The 19,765-nt window shown below is 45.8% G+C and overlaps 1 protein-coding gene across 1 annotated transcript in view; it reads left to right on the top strand.

Moving 5' to 3' along the window:
* Nucleotides 1-19,765, top strand: part of LOC147123409 (sodium channel protein type 9 subunit alpha-like) — a gene marked incomplete at its 5' end in the record, with an annotated part of 190,436 nt that overhangs the window by 64,725 nt on the left and 105,946 nt on the right. Inside the window, 2 exon segments of the mRNA XM_085965975.1 lie at nucleotides 588-965; nucleotides 19,111-19,328. Of these exon segments, the coding sequence (XP_085822101.1) occupies nucleotides 588-965; nucleotides 19,111-19,328 (596 nt within the window).

The following is a 19,765-nucleotide window of genomic DNA, read 5'->3' as shown; positions in this document are numbered from 1 at the left end:
TTGTGAAAAAATGTTCAAGTGTAGAGGAGAATCAGAGGAGTAGGGGGAGAGACCAAGATGGGATTTTGAGATGGTGCTGCACTGCAACACAGGTTAAATTGGGGATATGAATCCAGGCGGGGCAGCTTGTTGAGAAGAATGGAGTTGGCATCTGTGAGCCAGATTTCAGTTAGGTCAGGATGTCATACATTCCTCGAGGGTGAGATCATGGCCTGTGTTTGCAAGAACATGAGCATTTTATGAGGAAGGGTAAGAGGGTAGCAGTAGGCTTATTAAGGGAGAAAGGCTAGCCCCTATCCTCCTCCAGTGAGCCTCTGACAACCTGCTCCCTCTACACTGTCCTACAAATTTACTGGAGACAATAACCTGTTTAAATACTATGGTATAATTTGCTTCACAACATGTTTCCAGTATTTTCTGTTTTTATCTTACTATAAGCTTAGTATTAAACTCTGTGAATGCAGATCCTGTTGCATCCTATTATGTTGAACAGGTATTTGGAAGAGTTAGCTTGTGGTGTTCATGGGTTTTGCATCATATATTCTGTTGGGCAAAGTTGTTTAACCCATAATTCTTTCTTACTTTAGCTAGAGACGTTGGAGGAAGTGCAGCAGGAAAGGGAAATTGAATTGCACCATCCAGCTATGGACACAAGTAGTCCAGAAATAGCAAAGCATTTGAATGATAAGCATATTACTGAAGATAATAAAACAGAAGATGAAAAATATTCATGCTCAATTGAAGATGAAGCCATGGAGGACGAGGAACCCAAAGCAGAAATAAAAACAATGCAACCCTGCTTGCCGACCTTTTGCACTGGAAAGTGCAATTGTTGTAATGTACTTACGACGTCGTTCATGGCAGATCTCTTTCTCACACTGAGGACACTAATGTTCAAAGTGGTGAATAATCGTGTGTTTGATGGGAGTGTACTGTTTGTCATACTTTTGAGTACAATAACGCTGGTAAGTACTAATATATTGAAAGAAAATCTATTACTGTCCTCAACCTCAACACGCACAGACAGGAGGTCACAAAACCATCACAGTACTGTATAATGTCCTTGTTTGGATCTGGTTTTGCTTTTTATTTGAACTTGAATTTTCTGGCAACCTTTTCTGTTTTTAATCTGTCACCTAATCAAATGCTTACTCATATTTTAATTGCAAACAGTCATCTAATCTTAGAATGTCGGCTCATTCTGAAAATGCATGATTGCAAGCATATATATAAACTCAGAAATCTTAGCACCTTGTTTAGCTTCAACCCAGATGATGATTATACAATAGGACCCATGAGGTCACAATTAATGTTCTTAGATGATTCCATGTATACCCCTTGCATTTATCTATCTTCCACAGGACTTTTTTCTTTATGGACTTAAGTAACACCCAAGAAAAACAGGCCATTCACTCACAAACTATTCCTGATGTGTGTTGAGAACTTAATGTTCTCCGTTGATGCTCAGTTGGTAAATGTACTGCCCAATATGAAACTGAGCTATATTAACCAGGAAAGTCCCAGCTTTGATTCCTGGTCTGTGCTGAGTTTGCTGATCTCAGCCAGGGTAGTAATAGAGCCATCACATTTACCCTCAGTGCCCATGGGCTAAGGAGGGGCAAAAGTAACTGGCTTCGTACTCGTGATCGCTATCCAGTGACGCCTGCTGGAAAGTGTCTGTGTGGACATGTGAGGACAGGCCAGACTTAGTTGTGATGCCCCTATTCAAATATCCTATGGATACTCATCGTCTAGGGGCATGCACAAATAATTGTTCTTTTGGTGAGGTACCAGAATGCAGCCTGTGTTCATAGGATCATATCTAAGTATGAGTCTGTGCCTTAAGGAGAGGTGGGGATAAAAACATGGAAGAAATAAAGATTAAAGAGCATTACATATAGCAATGAAGAATACATGAGGGAAAAGGGAAGAGAGGGATTATGGGGGGAAGGATGGGAAGAGGTAATTACAGTGACCGTGTGGAGTATAAACACTGGCATAGACCAGTTGGGCACAATGGCCTGTTTCTGTGCTGTAGATTCTATGTAATTCAATGTAGTTCTATGTAATGGCATTAACCCATTTAAGTAAATGGCTAATGCCTTTTGTTAAAATAGCTGACAAAGAAATTTCATACAGATGTGTTAATGGGTTTATTATTATTATAGCACAGAGCAATTTCAATCCTTTAGCTGCTAAGGAAAATTAAGCAACAGACAAATAACAAGTGGCTCCACCCACTTTCATGTAAAATAACTGCATGCTTAGTGCTTCCACATCTATCGATATCTTGCCCTCACAAATTCGTAATGTCTCAAATTGAGTCCAATGTTTCCTCCGTTGCTAAAACTCCTTCAAGAAGCATGGTTTCCGCCTTCATTCCAAACACTTCTTTTCCCCTGAACTACTGTTAACTTTCTAATATGCCCAAGTCCACCCAATACTTGACTCCAATTCTCATATTTTGAGAGGCTCCGCTAACACTTTTCACATTGCTGGACAAAAACATTTGGGGCTAGAAATTTGTGTCGGGCGGTGGCACAGAACAGGCAGTATCGGATCGGCCACCCATTATGTGCAGTGTCTGATATTCAGTTCGATTGCAGTCAATATAAAAAGGAACAGATTAGCAAAAGTTAATGTGGGTCCCTTACAGGCTGAGACAGGAGAAATTATAATGGGGAATAAGGAAATGGCAGAGAAATTAAACAAATACTTTGACCGCGAATTTAATTCTGGATGCGGTATGGGGGCGGGACAGTTGGTTTCCGGGCTCTGGTCCCACTCCCAGCTGCATCCATTTTGCAGACGTGATTTTCCCTTGATTGGCCTTGTTAAGCCCGCCACGGCCAATTAACAGGAAGCAGGTCTGATGACATAATTTGATGACACATCATCAGCCGGTTTCCTTAAAGGGACCACATCCACATGGAGTTTGACCGTTGTTCTGTCAGTGTTTGATAGAAACATAGAAACATAGAAGATAGGAGCAGGAGTAGGCCATTCGGCCCTTCGAGCCTGCTCCGCCATTCAACAAGATCATGGCTGATCATCCAAACCTTAGCACCCGATCCCTACACCGACAACCATCCCACCCAAGCCCTATCCCCGTAACCCCACGTATTTAATCCCCCCTAACACTAAGGGCCAATTTTTATCATGGCCAATCAACCTAACCCGCACATCTTTGGACTGTGGGAGGAAACCGGAGCACCCGGAGAAAACCCACGCAAACACGGGGAGAATGTGCAAACTCCACACAGACAGTCACCCGAGGCCAGATTTGAACCCGGGTCCCTGGCGCTGTGAGGCAACAGTGCTAACCACTATGCCACCGTGATGGCATTGAGGTGCTGCAAACACTGACAATCACTGCACAAAAGTGAACGCTTGCACCCAGGCTCTCCAATGACTCCCGCCATATGCTAATGGAGGGAGTCACAGCACGCAGGGAGGTTCTCTTTCCTTCCAAGGGTGGAAGAGACCTCCCCAGGACACCAACTTACCTTGTACCTCCACCTAACCCTCTCTATCTACTTTATCACTTCCCCATTTCACTAGCCACCCCTCACACTCACCCTCATCATACTGCAAGCATATCAACTAACAACACACAAGGGTAGGCACTTGAGAGGTTTAGCCAATGTCCATGAGAAGTTTCTGGTAATGTGTTGTCATACAGTGAAATCTCCATTTCAAAAAGTGCCCCTTATTGGACAGATCTGAGTGCACCTTGAGAAGTGTCTTACTGAGTTCCAGTGATTGTTCAGTCATAACTTCCCCGCTCCCCCCTGCCACCCTCCTAGCTATAGTGATGAGTGTGCATGGAATGGCTTGGACATTAAAGGGATGCTTCACGGTGCTGGTGTGGGATGGTGTCAACCTGGTGCATCATGTGGCAGCCAGGGTTTACAGTGTCAAGTGAAGAAAATCTGGCCATGGTGATGCCATCGCTGGCCTCCCGGACAGCAATGTTGTCAGGGGCTGATGCCCTGTGTCCAGTGCAGCATCAGGTGATGGCAGAGATGGTTGGTGATGAGGTTGGTGATGTTGTTGGTGATGTTGGTGTGCCTGGTGATTTTGGTGTAGGGGCTGATCGTGGAAGGATTCGGAGGACCGTGGTTTGAATGTTTCATTAGCTCCGATGTTGCTGCACTAGATGGCAGGTGAGATGACAGAAGCGATCTGTCAATGGTGAGAGAGGTTCTCCCAATGAGGTGGCACTGGATATACAGTTGGATCTAAAAACTTGTAAGCTAAAGAAATCTCTACATGTATTAAAAATGCAGTAACCAACGTTTTCTGCACTCTGAAACTCACCATCCGCAACATGGCATCCTTTACACCACTTCTGCAGCTGTCAGCTTTTCACAAACAACACGCCAGGTTGAGCTGGCGTGTTCCCCAAACAGCGGGTAACCCATGGGGGATAAGGTAAAATTAGAAGTAAGCCTCAAATACTCTTAAATTGGCTCTTAACAAGCTATTTAAGTAGCTGAATTGTACCCCCCGCCGCTTGGTGTCGGGTCAGTTCTCTGCTGACAGACCCGACACCTGGGAGACTTGTGTGAAGGCGTGTTGACAGCGGGCTTCCTACCCTCTGTCAATCTTTGCGATTTTTACAGCGGACCCGCCTCCAAACCCGCCCCCTCAGCGCTATTAAATTCGCGGCCTATGTGTCTGTCTTCATGGAAGAAGACGCAAAAAACTTCCCAGAAATAGTGGAGAACCAAGGCTCTAGCGAGAATGAGGAACTGACAGAAATTAGTAATAGTAAAAAAATAGTACTGGAGAAATTAATGGGACTGAAAGCCAATAAATCTCCTGGACTTGATGGCCTGCATCCTAGTTTTGAAAGAGGTGGCTATAGAGATAGTGGATGCATTGGTTGTCATTTTCCAAAATTCCATAGATTCTAAAATGGTTCCCGCAGATTGGAAGGTGGCAAATGTGACCCCACTATTTAAGAAAGGGAGAGAGAAAATGGGGAACTACAGACCAGTTAGCCTGACATCAGTAATGAGGAAAATGCTTGAATCTATTATTAAGAATGTGGTAACAGGGCATTTAGAAAATAATAATAGGATTGGGGAGAGTCAACACGGATTTTTGAAAGGGAAATCATATTTGACGAATCTGTTAGAGTTTTTTGAGGTTGTAACTAGCAGAATAGATAAGGGGGAACCAGTGGGTGTGGTCTATTTGGATTTTCAGAAGGCATTCGATAAGGTGCCACACAAGAGGTTATTAAACAAAATTAGGGCTCATGGGATTGGGGGTAATATACTCGCATGGATTGAGGATTGGTTAACGGACAGAAAACAGAGAGTAGGAATAAACGGGTCATTTTCAGGTTGGCAGGCTGTAACTAATGGGATACCGCAAGGATCAGTGCTTAGGCCTCAGCTATTTACAATCTACATCAATGATTTGGATGAGGGGACCAAATGTAATATATCCAAATTTGCTGATGATACAAAGCTGGGTGGAAATGTAAGCTGTGAGGAGGATGCAAGGAGGCTTCAAGGGGATATAGACAGACTAAGTGAGTGGGCAAGAACATGGCAAATAGAATATAATGTGGAGAAATGTGAAGTTATCCACTTTTGTAGGAAAAATAGAAAAGCAGAGTATTTTTTAAATGGTGAGAGATTGGGAAATGTTGGTGTTCAGAGGGAGCTGGGTGTCCTTGTACAAGAGTCACTGAAAGTTAACATGCAGGTACAGCAAGCAATTTGGAAACAAATGGAATGTTGTGTAATGTATATACCTTTAAGGGGGGAACTATGTTTTACATCTCATGTATACTGCAGTACCGGCAGTGACCACACCTGTATATAGCACTGAGTAGTAATCTGTACAGATCAGTTGCAGTGTGAGCCACGTTGAGTAAACACCTGTTGTACTGTTCTCCGCAGTCTGTGTCTTATTATACACGGACGCAACATTGGCGACGAGGCAGGTTCGAACCTACCTGCAACTCTGCATCACCTCCCGGGGATTCATTCCTGGAGATCAGTGGATTGGAGGTCAAGGCCAGAGACTCGGGCGTCGACCACGGGCAACCGCCCAGTCATCCAGCAGAGACTCGAGAATTGCGGGGGAGGCTGTCGAGAGCCAGGCTTGGCTTTCCAGTCGAGGTGGTCCAGCGAAACGGGCTGGCAACAGGTAGTGCGCAGACCCTTCCCGGACAGCGGCGGGCTAGAGCCCGACCGAGCGGCACAGCAAAGGGCCGAGCAGCATCGACGGGGGAGAGAGAGAGAGGGCAGAGCGCACAGGGCGCAGCCAGTGTTCAGGGGCCGAGCAGCGTCGGAGAGAGGGAGAGAGAGACGCGCAGAAACCCTTGAGGCCCCGCCATTGCCACGAGGACCGCCGAGAGCAGCGTTGGCAGCAGCGCAGGAGAAGCGTGCGAAACCTACAGGGCGCCGCCATTGCCACGAGAACCACCGGGAGCAGCGTTGGCAGCAGCGGGGGAGGAAGGAAAGCGCGGGAGATGCCATTTTAAGCCATTGGGAGACGCCATTTTAAAGCACACCCAAAATGCCGAAGAGTGGCAGTATCACCGCATTTGACAATGAAGTCGAAGATTGGACTACATATGTCGAATGAATAGAGGTGTACTGCAAGGCAAATGAGGTGTCAGATGACAAGAAAGCATCGGTATTGTTAAATTTAATGGGTGCAAAGACGTATGGTTTATTACGAAATCTAGTAACCCCAACGAAGCCAATGGAAAAGAGTTTTGAAGACATAGTAACAATACTAAAGGAACATTTAAACCCCACACCGCTGCTGATAGCAGAAAGATTCAAGTTTCACAAACGGAACCAGCATAAGGATGAAAGCAATGCTGATTATTTAACAGAACTGCGCAAACTATCGAAACACTGCCAGTTTGGAGTGGGACTGGCAGATACCTTAAGGGACAAGTTTGTGTGTGGGCTTCAAAGTGAAGGAACCCAGAAACGGCTTTTATCTGAAAAGGACCTTATGCTGGATAAGGCTTTCAGCATTGCGGTATCATATGAAGCAGCAGCACGGGGTGCTACAGAGATACAACAGAGACCGCAAGAATATGGCACAAACGAAATGTCATATGGAACAGAGAAGTGCTATCGCTGCGGCAGAACAACACACGACCAGAATGATTGCTGGTTCAAAGACAAAGTGTGCAGACAGTGTGGAAAAGTAGGACACATAGCACGAGTCTGCAGGTCGGGAAAGAAAACCAGCAATAAGAAACCTACCAAAGGAAAGTACAAGAAGGTACATAAGATGACGGAGAATAGTTCAGATGAACAAAAGAGTGATAACGACTCCGAAAGCAGGGAACTGAGTTGTCTGAAACTACATAATGTGATCACAACGGAGGATCACCGAACCATTTGGGTCACTCTCAAGTTAGCAGGAGTCCAGGTAAAGATGGAATTGGACACAGGATCAGCCCTAACAGCCATAAACCGACGGGACTACGAACGGCTATTCTCACACATACCCTTGAGAGACACAAAAATTATTTTGAAGACGTACACGGGGCAAAAAGTCTACTCCAAAGGAAAAATAAGGGTGACCGTTATATATAACGGTAAGGAAACACCAAAACTAGACCTGTATGTATTGCAAGATGGAGGACCACCATTACTGGGGCGTGAATGGATCCGGAAAATACAACTGGATTGGCATTCCATACAGGCACTGACTGTGGCTGACAAAAAGGATGATGACGTCACACCTGGGCGAATGTCAAAGATCCTAACTGACGCGAAAGAAGTGTTCCAGCAAGGACTCGGAACACTAAAAGGCATGACAGCGACGATTAAAATTGAAGAAAACGCAAGCCCAAAATTTTTTAAGGCCAGACCGGTACCTTATGCGATCCGCCCAGCCGTCGAAGCAGAGCTGGAGAGTCTGGAACGTTCAGGTGTACTGTCCAAGGTAGACTGGAGCGAGTGGGCTACACCCATCGTCCCCGTGATGAAAAAGTCGTTGAGCAGCACACCTGGGGAACCAAGGAAGGTTCGCATCTGTGGGGACTTTAAGGTAACAGTGAACCCGGTCCTTCACACCGTACAATATCCACTTCCGCGGATTGAAGATATTTTCGCCTCGCTATCTGGAGGGAAACGCTTCACTAAGATTGATCTGGCCCAGGCGTATCTGCAAATGGAGGTAGAAGAAGCATCAAGAAAATACCTCACAATCAACACCCTTAAAGGTCTCTACCAATACAACCGGCTGGTATTCGGGGTAGCATCAGCTCCGGCTATTTGGCAGAGGGCAATGGAACAAGTCCTGCAAGGGATCCCAGGGACCCAGTGTTATTTGGATGACATCCTGGTCACGGGCGAAAATGACAGTGATCACCTTGCCAACCTGGAGCAGGTGCTCACTAGATTGCAGGAATATGAGCTCCGAGCTAACCGCCCCAAATGCGAGTTTTTTAGAAAACAGATCTCGTATTGTGGCCACGTTATCGATAAAGAGGGGTTACATAAGTCCCCAGAGAAGATTGAGGCAGTAGTCAAGGCTCCAGCACCGGAAAATGTGTCACAACTGAGGTCGTTCCTCGGGCTGGTAAACTACTACCATAAGTTCTTGCCAAATTTGTCTACAATACTACACCCACTGAACACCCTACTGCAAACTGGGGTGCTATGGAAGTGGAGTGACGAATGTAGACGAGCTTTCCAGAAGAGCAAAACACTAATCACATCGAAAGAGGTATTGGCCCATTACAACCTGGCATTACCAATTCGGTTGGCATGTGATGCGTCACCCTACGGCATTGGAGCGGTGCTGCCGCACAAATTCTCGGACGGCTCAGAGAGGCCAACAGCCTTTGCGTCATGATCACTAACCTCAGCCGAGCGTAACTATGCTCAGCCTAGTGTGGGGAGTGAAAAAGTTCAATCACTATCTGCACGGGCAGAAATTCACTTTGCTGACTGATCACCAGCCTCTTGTCTCCATTTTTAATCCGAAGAAGGGCGTTCCGGTGATGACTGCACAACGACTACAAAGATGGTCACTTTTTCTAGGGGCGCACCACTATGAGATTGAATTTAAGGGCACGAAACAGCATGGAAATGCTGATGGGCTGTCACGCCTGCCACTGCCTACGGCGGAGGAAGCACCAGCAATGGATCCTGTCGAAATGTTCCATTCGACTATAGTTGAATACCTACCGGTAACTAACGCTTGTATCGAAAAGGAAACCCGAAATGACCCGACACTGTCTCGGGTATATGATTTGACGGTGAAGAGATGGCCAGCACATGGCGACTCACTGTTGCCAGCATTCTCGACAAGGAGAGAACAGCTGTCAGTGTGCCGGGGGACCTCCAAGTTAAGGGATAGAGTGCTCAATGAGCTTCATGAGGGTCATCTGGGAGGGGTAAAAATGAAAAGCCTAGCCAGGGCTTATGTGTGGTGGCCGGGAATCGATAAACAAATCGAGGACCTGACCAAGAGCTGCTCAGGATGCCAGAAAGTCCAAAATGCACCACCACAGGCCCCTCTACACCCATGGGAGTGGCCCTCATCTCCATGGCAACGGGTGCATATTGATTTTGCTGGTCCATTCATGGACTCAATGTTTTTAATAGCCGTGGATGCGCACTCGAAATGACCTGAGGTCATCAAAATGTCCTCCACCACCACGGAGAAAACTATTGCAGTCCTACGGACCATTTTTGCCAGGAATGGCTTGCCAGAACAGATTTGCTCTGACAACGGACCACAGTTTGTGTCCGAAGAGTTCCGGAGGTTCTTGAAAAAGAATGGGGTAAGGCATTACACATCCGCCCCGTATCATCCAGCCACAAATGGATTGGCTGAGAGGTTCATACAAACCTTTAAGAAGGCAATAAAGGCTATGTACAATGACAACATTCTGCTGCAGCACAAGGTGGACAATTTCCTGTTCGCCTACCGGAATGCGACACATGCAGTCACCAACCAGCCCCAGCCATGATGTTCTTTAACCGAAGGTTAAGATCTCGCCTGGATTTGCCCAGACCAAACGTACGAAGAGATGTTGAGAGTAAGCAATTCCAGCACATCCATGAGAAGCCAACAAGGAGCTTCAATGTAGGGCAACCAGTCTTGGCCCGCGACTACCGAACAGAAAAATGGCAGCCAGGAACGATATGCACACGGCAGGGCCCACTAATGTACACAGTGGACGTTGGGGAGAGCATCGTGAGACGCCATGCTGACCAGATCCTAGAGTCACAGGAACAAGTCAACCCCATGCCTCGCCCATACGTACCTGGTGATGAACCCGACGTACAGGTCGCATCTACCCCAGAAACAGTAGCATCGGAAACTGATGAACCAACCGACGACAGGGGGCCAGAATCGCCTCCGCACCAACAGCAAGACACTCGGGAAAGGCACTATCCAGAAAGGATCAGGAAGCCTCCCCAAAGACTGAATATATAAATAGACTATTTTCAGCTAATGTTGCATGTTAAAAGTGTTAATTGTAATTAGTTTGATATTTAATTGTTAAATGAGTGTTATGGTACTGTTAATCTAAAAGGGGAGGAATTGTAATGTATATACCTTTAAAGGGGGAACTATGTTTTACAGCTCATGTATACTGCAGTACCGGCAGTGACCACACCTGTATATAGCACTGAGTAGTAATCTGTACAGATCAGTTGCAGTGTGAGCCACGTTGAGTAAACACCTGTTGTACCGTTCTCCGCAGTCTGTGTCTTATTATACACGGACGCAACATGTTGGCCTTTATGTTAAGAGGATTTGAGTGTAAGAGTAAAGACGTCTTACTGCAATTATGTAGGGCCCTGGTGAGACCACACCTGGAATATTGTGTACAGTTTTGGTCTCCTTACATAAGGAAGGATATACTTGTCATAGAGGGAGTGCAACAAAGGCTCACCAGACTGGTTCCTGGAATGGGGGGGATTGCCCTATGAAGAGAGATTGAGTAGACTAGGCCTATATCCTCTAGAGTTTAGAAGAATGAGAGGTGATCTCATTGAAACATACAAAATTCTTACAGGACTTGATAGGGTAGATGCAGGGAGGATGTTTCCCGTGGCTGGGGAGTCTAGAACCGGGGGTCACAGTCTCAGAATAAGGGGTCAGCCATTAAGGACTGAGATGAGAAATTTCTTCACTCAGAGGGTGGTGAATCTTTGGAATTCTCTACCCCAGAGGGCTGTAGAGGCTCAGTCGTTGAGTATATTCAAAACAGAGATCGATAAATTTTTGAATATTAAGGGAATCAAGGGATATGAGGATAGTGCAGGAAAGTGGAGATGAGGTAAAAGATCAGCCATGATCATATTGAATGGCAGCGCAAGCTCGAAGGGCCAAATGGCCTACTCCTGCTCCTAGTTCTTATATTCTTATGTTCTTATGAGAACGAGGGGACATAATCTTAAAATTAGAGCTAAGCCATTTAGGAGTGAAATCAGGAAGCACTTTTTCACACAAGGGGTAATAGAAATCTAGAATTTTCTCCCCCAAAAGGCTGTAAATGCTTGGATAATTGGAGCTTTCAAGACTGAAATTATCAATTTTTGTTAGCTAAGGGATATGGAGCTAAGGCGGGTACATTGAGTTAAGATACAGATCAGCTGTGCTCCAATTGCATGACAAAGCAGCCTTGAGGGGCTAAATGGCATACTTCTGTTCCTGTGTAAAGTCAAGCTCAAGTTCTCCACATAAAAAGTAAACTAAAATGAAGATAGCATAAGGAAACCCCATTCTAGAACAGTGAATGGAGCTATTTAATGCACTTAGCTTTTGCCTCATTCTTTAATGAGTTTTGTGTCCCCTATTCCCAGTAAATCATAGAATGGTTACAAAACAGGCCATTCAGCCCATCAAGCCTAAGCCAGCTCTCTGCAAGAGCACTTCAGCTAGTCCCACTCCCCCACCCTTTCCCTATAGCCCTGCAAATTTTTTTCCTTCAGGTACTTATCCAACTCCCTTTTGAAAGCCACGATTAAATCTGCTTCCACCATCCTTTCAGGCAGTGCATTCCAGATCCTAACCACTCACTGCATAAAAAAGTTTTTCCTCATGTTGCCTTTGGTTCTTCTGCCAATCACCTTAAATCTGTGGCCTCTGGTTCTCGACCCTTCCACCAATTCAAAACATACAGGTTAACTCAGTTAGACAAAAGCTAAACCTCCACTGGTCCAACTAAATGCTGGCTGACTGAATTGCTGTAATACAATCAGGTGTGCCTGCCTACTTTCAAAATTCACTTCAAAGCAACAGTTTGGTGCTGCAAAGATTACAGGCAGATTCTTCAAATTGAAGTGTCCTTACCAATGTAACTATTCATATATATGTCTGTTGGCTCATCTCCTGCAGCCTCTCCCCTGTTTTTGTATCCCTGAGGAAGACAACAAGCTGCAGCTGTTTAGTATCTGACAGCTATCCAGGCAATCACTGTTGGTGGCAAACAAACTAAAACTGCCTTTGCATAATACCCCATTTGTGCTGATATTTGGAAACTGAATTGCATCTGTGGTTTGACCTCTATTTCACAATATAGATCAGGCAAATTATGTGGATTTTAACTAGAACTACATCAGCGATACGTTTCATGCTGGTATCAATTCAACTGCACATTAGTAGAAACTGTAAGTTGATTCACTGCTAAATCAGTGAGTTAAGCCAATTATACACAGTTCCATTTATGCAAATTATAGGCTTAAATTAGAAGACATTCTGTGTTCCTTTCATTGCGTTGTTTCTAATTGGTCCATGACATTGCTGAAAGATCTCTTTTTGTAAATAGTTTTTAAAATCCTATTAAAGAAGCTTTGAATATGTTTCTAAACCTTCCAATATAACATGATCTCCTAATTAAGTATTTAGTCATCTTTTGTATTGTTATTTTCCACAATTTCTCCCCCTTCCTTCTACTGAATTGTGAAACTCATTCGTTAGCAAAAGTCTGAATGCAAATATAAGTCCTCACTGGAATTTTGTTTCACTTTATTTTTTCATGTACTTTCTCTAATTTTATCCATTTCTTTGTTTAGCTGATGGCTGCAGCCTATTTCTATATCTCTCAGCCTTGTGGCCCCGCAGTGAGGGATGCAGAATTCTAAAATGTCAGACATTATAAGACACTGGCGCCCATAATATGAGACACAATCTGTGGCAACATCTTTTTAGTACACATAAATATTATTTTTTATGGCAACAAACTGTTCACAAAGCTTGAAATATAAAATAAGACCACTTTTTTTTTCATTGTTCAAGATTTCCTCGTCTTTCTTCCACTCTTTTCTGACTTAATAATTTGCAGTTTTTAAATTAAGTATTCCTGTAACTTTTGTCCATCTTCCTTAATATTATAATGTTTTCCTCTTTCCTCCTTCAGTAATTGATCATCACCCTACTAGATCACAGTAGTGGGGTGGCAATTTTAGAAGTGAGTGGTTTGTACAAACAAATCAGCCACGGGTGTGGGCTCTGAGCCCCTGAAACCTTTGGGGTTGTCTATGTCCTCAGATGCAGTCTGAAGTATATCCGGGATTCTGATGCATGAAGCTACAAAGGTATAGACTCACTACAAATTTTATATAAAATATGTTGTATAGGAAACAATAAAAATAATAACAAATGTCAAAACTTAGCAAAGTGGCTAAAAACAGAAGCTGTCAAAAAATTTTAAAGAGCAATTTGCAATTTTAGTAAATTGTTATTTGCCAAAATACAAGCCTGACATATCAATAAGTTACCACTGTATCAGAATCCCTCTTGTTTTTTTTTGCAGTTTCATTTTATTATTCACACTTGTGTGTTGTTGAAGTGTGCTATCTTTCTCTATGTTTCAATACTGGCCTGGTTTCTCTCTATACATTTTCCTGATTTACTGGCCCTGATATTAATGTGAAGGTGGCTTTCAAGTGGGGAGGGGGATTGGGATTGCTTGGGCAAAACCCGGAAGTGAAGTCAGCGCGTCTGATTTCAGCTAGATTGAGGCAATAAATTTTGACTTCCGGGTTTCGCATCGCCAAACTGCGTAGCATGATACAATCTCAACTATATTTAAAGGGACAAATTAGAAATGGAATTTGGAGGAGCCAAGAAGTGTTAAGGATGGATGCACAGAGAGCAAGGGCAGCACCCAGGTTTAATAATGCATCCCTGGAATTACTGCTGGGTGCAGTCAGGAGCAGTACAGTCCTACTTTTTACCAGCAATGGGAGGAAGAAACCTGCGACTCTCACCAAGAAGGCATGGTTGGCGGTGGCTGAGGAAGTGAGCAGCAGGAGCATTGTGCCCCGGTTGTGGATGCAGTGCATGAAGTGGTTTAATGACCTAACCAGGTCAGGAAAAGTGAGAACATTTGCTGATTCACCTACATCCTGTGGTTTAAGCTCCCCACCCCTTTCACTCTGTCTTGCCAAGCGTACTCCATCACATGACTCCTCACAACCACTCAACTTTCAGCAGCACCCAGCCTTCACTGTCTATGCACCTCATCATTTCCCCTTTTATCAATCCACCACTGACACTCACCCCAATCCTTATATAATGTGATGCATCTGTCTAATAGTCACCCTCACTGAATGCACTGCATCCTTTGGGTGGACTGCAGCAGAGTGGTAGGAGTGACGTGGTGCTGGCCCAGTAGAGGGATGATGGCGAAAGGGTACATGGATGTGGGAACTCCACTCAAAGCCCTCACACTTCTCACCCGTTGACCCCACCTTCGCCCCCCCCGCCACATACACACACACCCCCAGCCAGTACCCGACATTGCCTCGTCTCCCAATGGACGAGTCTGCCCCTGCACAGCTGCAGGTCGAGCAGTCATTGACGGGGCCCCCAGGGGCTCCGAAACCCAGAGGCCTTTGGCCAAAAGCATCTCAGCAGTCAGAGCAGGGATCTGAGCAGCCTGCCTCTACCTCTGCTGAAGCCGCAAGGGATGTATACATAGAAGCGGTAGGAAGAGTAAGAGAAAGCTATTGTAATTCAGCAAGGGTATGCACATGGGTGTTTAACAAAATGTTATGTTTCTAAGTTTTCTTTTCTTATAACGACACATAAAATTTGTTGCTTAGCACCACTTCCACGTCTTGCCCATTACTGCGTCCCAGGTATCAACTCGCCCTTTCACTTGTTTCATGATGTATGTCAATATATGACAGGACTCATTGGGCAGATGTGCAACTAGTGGATGCCTGGTTGAAGGACTGTTAAGTACAAGGGGCGGTGGGAGTTGGTGCTGGTGGTAGGGGCAGGCTAGAGGATTAACTTTGTGATGTTTTCCTGTCTGAGCCTTCGCGCTACTAGGGCATTCCTGGCAGCAACTTACACGACTGGTCTGGTAATGGGTGCCCCAGCTTCATATTCCTCCTTCTCCTCCTCAATGTTCTCCTCATCTGAAGATGGGAAATGAGCGCCTTCATCCTCCTCCATCTTGTAGATGGTAAACACTGCAGCCATGGTACACCGGTGGTGGAGGGAGTGAATATTTAAGGTGGTGGATGGGGTGCCAATCAAGCAGGCTGCTTTGTCCTGGATGTTGTCGAGCTTCTTGAGTGTTGTTGGAGCAGCACTCATCCAGGCAAGTGGAAAGTATTCCATCACACTCCTGACTTGTGCCTTGTAGATGGTGGAAAGGCTTTGGGGAATCAGGAGGTGAGACACTCGCTGCAGAATACCCAGCCTCTGACCTGCTCTTGTTGCCACAGTATTTATGTGGCTAATCCAGTTAAGATTCTGGTCAATGGCGACCCCTAGGATATTGATGGTGGGGGATTAGGCGATGATGATGCTGGAGATTCGGTGATGGTAATGCCATTGAATGTCAAGGGGCGGTGGTTAGACACTCGCTTGTTGGAGATAGTCATTGCCTGGCACTTGTGTGGTGCGAATGTTACTTGCCACTTATCAGCCCAAGCCTGAATGTCGTCCAGGTCTTGCCGCATGCGGGCATGGGCTGCTTCATTATCTGAGGAGTTGTGAATGGCACTGAACATTGTGCAGTCATCAGTGAACATCCCCACTTCTGACCTTATGATGGAGGGAACGTCATTGATGAAGCAGCTAAAGATGTTTGGGCCTTGGGCACTGCCCAAAGGAACTCCTGCAGCAATGTCCTGGTGCTGTGATGATTGACCTCCAACAACCACAACCATCTTCCTTTGTGCTAAGGTGCTAGGTATGACTGCAGCCAGTGGAGAATTTTCCCTCTGAATTCCCATTGACTTCAATTTTGCTAGGGCTCCTTGATGCCACACTCAGTCACATGCTGCCTTCATAAGGGCAGTCACTTTCACCTCATCTCTGGAATTCAGCTCTTTTGTCCTTGTTTGGACCAAGGCTGTAATGAGGTCTGAAGCTGAGTGGTCCTGCCGGAACCCAAACTAAGCATCAGTGAGCAGGTTATTGGTGAGTAAGTGCCGCTTGATAGCACTGTCAATAACACCTTCCATCACTTTGCTGATGATTGAGAGTAGACTGATGGGGCGGTAATTGGCCAGGTTAGATTTGTCCTGCTTTTTGTGAACAGGACATACCTGGACAGTTTTCCACATTGTCGGATAGATGCCAGTGTTGTAGTTGCACTGGAACAGCTTGGCTAGAGGTGCGGCTAGTTCTGGAGCACAAGTCCTCAGCATGACAGCCGGGATGTTGTCGGGACCCATAGCCTTTGCTGTATCCAGTGCACTGAGCCGTTTCTTGATATAACGTGGAGTGAATCAAATTGGCTGAAGACTGGCTTCTGTGATGATGGGGATCTCAGGAGGAGGCCGATATGGATCATCCACTCTGCACTTCTTGCTGAAGATGGTTGCAAATGCTTCAGCCTTGTCTTTTGCACTCACGTGCTGGGCTCTGCCATTATTGAGAATGTGGATATCCATGGAGGCTCCTCCTCCCATTAGTTGTTTAATGGTCCACCACCATTCACGACTGGATGTGGCAGGACTGCAGAGCTTTGATCTGATCAGTTGATTATGGGATCGCTTAGCTCTGTCTATAACATGCTGCTTCCGCTGTTTAGCATGCATGTAGTCCTGTGTTGCAGCTTCCCCAGGTTGGCACCTCATTTTTAGGTACGCCTGGTGCTGCTCCTGGCATGCTCTTCTACACTCCTCATTGAACCAGGGCTGGTCCCCTGGCTTGATGGTAATGGTAGAGTGAGGGATATGCCGGGCCATGAGGTTACAGAGTGTGGTGGAATACAATTCCGCTGCGCTGATGGCCCACAGCGCCTCATGGATGCCTAGTTTTTGAGCTGCTAGATCTGTTCTGAATCTATCCCATTTAGCACGGTGGTAGTCTCACACAACACGACGGAGGGTGTCCTCAGTGTGAAGACAGGACTTCATCTCCACAATCACTGTGCGGTGATCACTGCTACCAATGCTGTCAGGGATAGATGCATTTGCGACAGGTAGATTGGTGAGGATGAGTTCAAGTAGGTTTTTCCATCGTGTTGGTTCTCTCACCACCTGCCGTAGGCCTCATCGGGCAGTTATATCCTTCAGGACGCGGCCAGCTCGGTCAGTAGTGGTGCTATCGAACCATTCTTGGTGATGGACATTGAAGTCCCCACCCAGAGTACATTCTGTGCCCTTGCTACCCTCAGTGCTTCTTCCAAGTGGTCATAGAGTCAATGGGGGAAAAATTGGGTTGCTTTGTGCCTCCCATTAGCGCCATAAGAGGACGGTAACGGGGCGCAAAGCAACTAGCGCCTGGGCGCGGCGCCGCCCACGCCTCCCGTGAAATTTAGTGGGAGGTTAGTGGCGGCACTAACCGGTAGTGCCCTGCAGCGCTGCGCCCCACTCGCGCCCCGGCCACGATCTTCGGTAGCGCCCCCTGACTTACTGCCGGACGCTATATCCGACGGGGTCAGGGTGGCCTACCTGCGGCCGGGGAGGCGCTATTTAAAGGCGAGGTGCGGGGCGGCCATTTTTGTTGCTGGCCACCTGCCAGCACCTGCCTGCGCTCCCGTCCACGGCCTCCTGAAACGTCCCCCCTGCGGAGTGCTGGCTGCGCTCCAAGAGCCCAGCACTTCTCTTGAGTGTGGGCTCTTTTGTCGACACTCCCGATCCCCGGGGACCCAGCTGGGCCCTGGTTCGTGCTGCGCAAGGCCCCTCCCCTTTAAGAAGGGGAGGAAGGCCTGCAATACCGCGACGTGACCATGCGCTGCGGCATGTAGCACCACAATATTCCCACGCAGCACCCCAAGAGGGATGCGGGGTGCTTCCAGTAGCACCCCGCTTCCCCCTTGTGGAGCAACCACTCAATTTCCGTCGTGGGGGCGCTAATTTTTCCGGGGTGCTAAAAGTAGCGCTCTGGCGAAGTTAGCACCCCAAATGGGGCGCTACTCAATTTTTAGCCCATAGAGTCATAACGGCACAGAAGGAGGCCATTCGGCCCATCAAGTCCATGCCGGCTCTCTGTAGAGCAATCCAATCAGTCCCATTCCCCCGCTCTATCCCCGTAGCCCTGCAAGCTTATTTCCCTCAAGTGCCTATCCAGCCTCCCCTTGAAAACATTGCGTGTCTCTGCTTCCACCACTTCTATCGGCAGCAAATTCCAGGTCATCACCACTCGCTACGTAAAATAAATGTTTCTCACAACGATCTCTTGCCCAAAACCTTAAATCTGTGTCCCCTAGTCCTTGTACCATCAACTAGTGGGAACAGCCTTTCCCCGTCTAGCCTATCCAAACCCATCATAATCTTGTACACCTCTATCAAATCACCCCTCAACCTCCTTTGCTCTAATGAAAACAAATCACTCCAACATGTCGTTGTAGCTAAGATCCCCATCCCCAGAACAATTCTGGTAAATCTCCTCTGCACCCTTCCAAGGGCCTTCACAACCTTCCTAAAGTGTGGTGTTCAACATGGAGGAGTACTGATTCATCAGCTGAGGGAGGGCGGTACGTGGTCATCAGCAGGAGGTTTCCTTGTCCATGCTTGACCTGAAGCCATGAGACTTATTGGGGTCCGGAGTCAATGTTGAGGACTCCCAAATGTTGAGGACTACCAAAAAGAAACATTAAAAGGTCATAACTACTTCTAAATTGAAAGAGTTGTATTAATAAAGTCTACCTTATGTTCCCGAATATTTATTTTTTCCTTATAGACTTTAGATGATAAATACTTGCAAAAAGATGCAAAGGTCCAGCTGGCACTGCAATACCTGGATTACTTCTACGCCTTCTTTTTCAATTTCGAAATGATTGTCAAGGTACTAGGCCTCGGCCTAACAGACTATTTTACAAATGTCTGGACATTGCTGGATTTCTTTCTTGTTGTGGTAAGTTTTTGTTTATTAATTTAGTATAAAAGTTTTTTACAGGAGTAATTTTTAAAATGTTAATCTTGTTTCAATTACTTTAAAAAATTGTTAGTAAAAAAATCATTTTGATTCTGTTCTAGGGCTTGCAATAATCAGATAGCATCTGTACACCATTTCACAACATGTAGCATGGTTGTTTATTCATAAGTTATTAGTGTTCAAAGGACAATGTGTTTTTTAACAAATTTAAGCTGTATGGGAACTGCCTGGAGTGACATCTCCTCATAAAACACCTGATACACATCTGTGGATTAGCTGTAAAGCTACAACATTATTTCATTGCAGACAGATGTCTTACTCAGAGTAAACAGAATTGTAAAGACCAGACAAATTATTTTGATTAGAAACATCCTTCAAAAGATTTTGTTTTCCTTCACTTTATTTATTTGTAATCCTCCTCTTGTTACAACTATTCCTTTGCCTTTTTGAAAGTTTCCCA

This window comes from Somniosus microcephalus, chromosome 2 (genome assembly GCF_052327205.1).
Source record: "Somniosus microcephalus isolate GS21.2 chromosome 2, FLI_Smic_1.0, whole genome shotgun sequence".
Classification (NCBI taxonomy): domain Eukaryota; kingdom Metazoa; phylum Chordata; class Chondrichthyes; order Squaliformes; family Somniosidae; genus Somniosus; species Somniosus microcephalus.
Note: the sequence above shows the minus strand (reverse complement) of the source record. Positions and strands in the feature narration are given on the sequence as shown.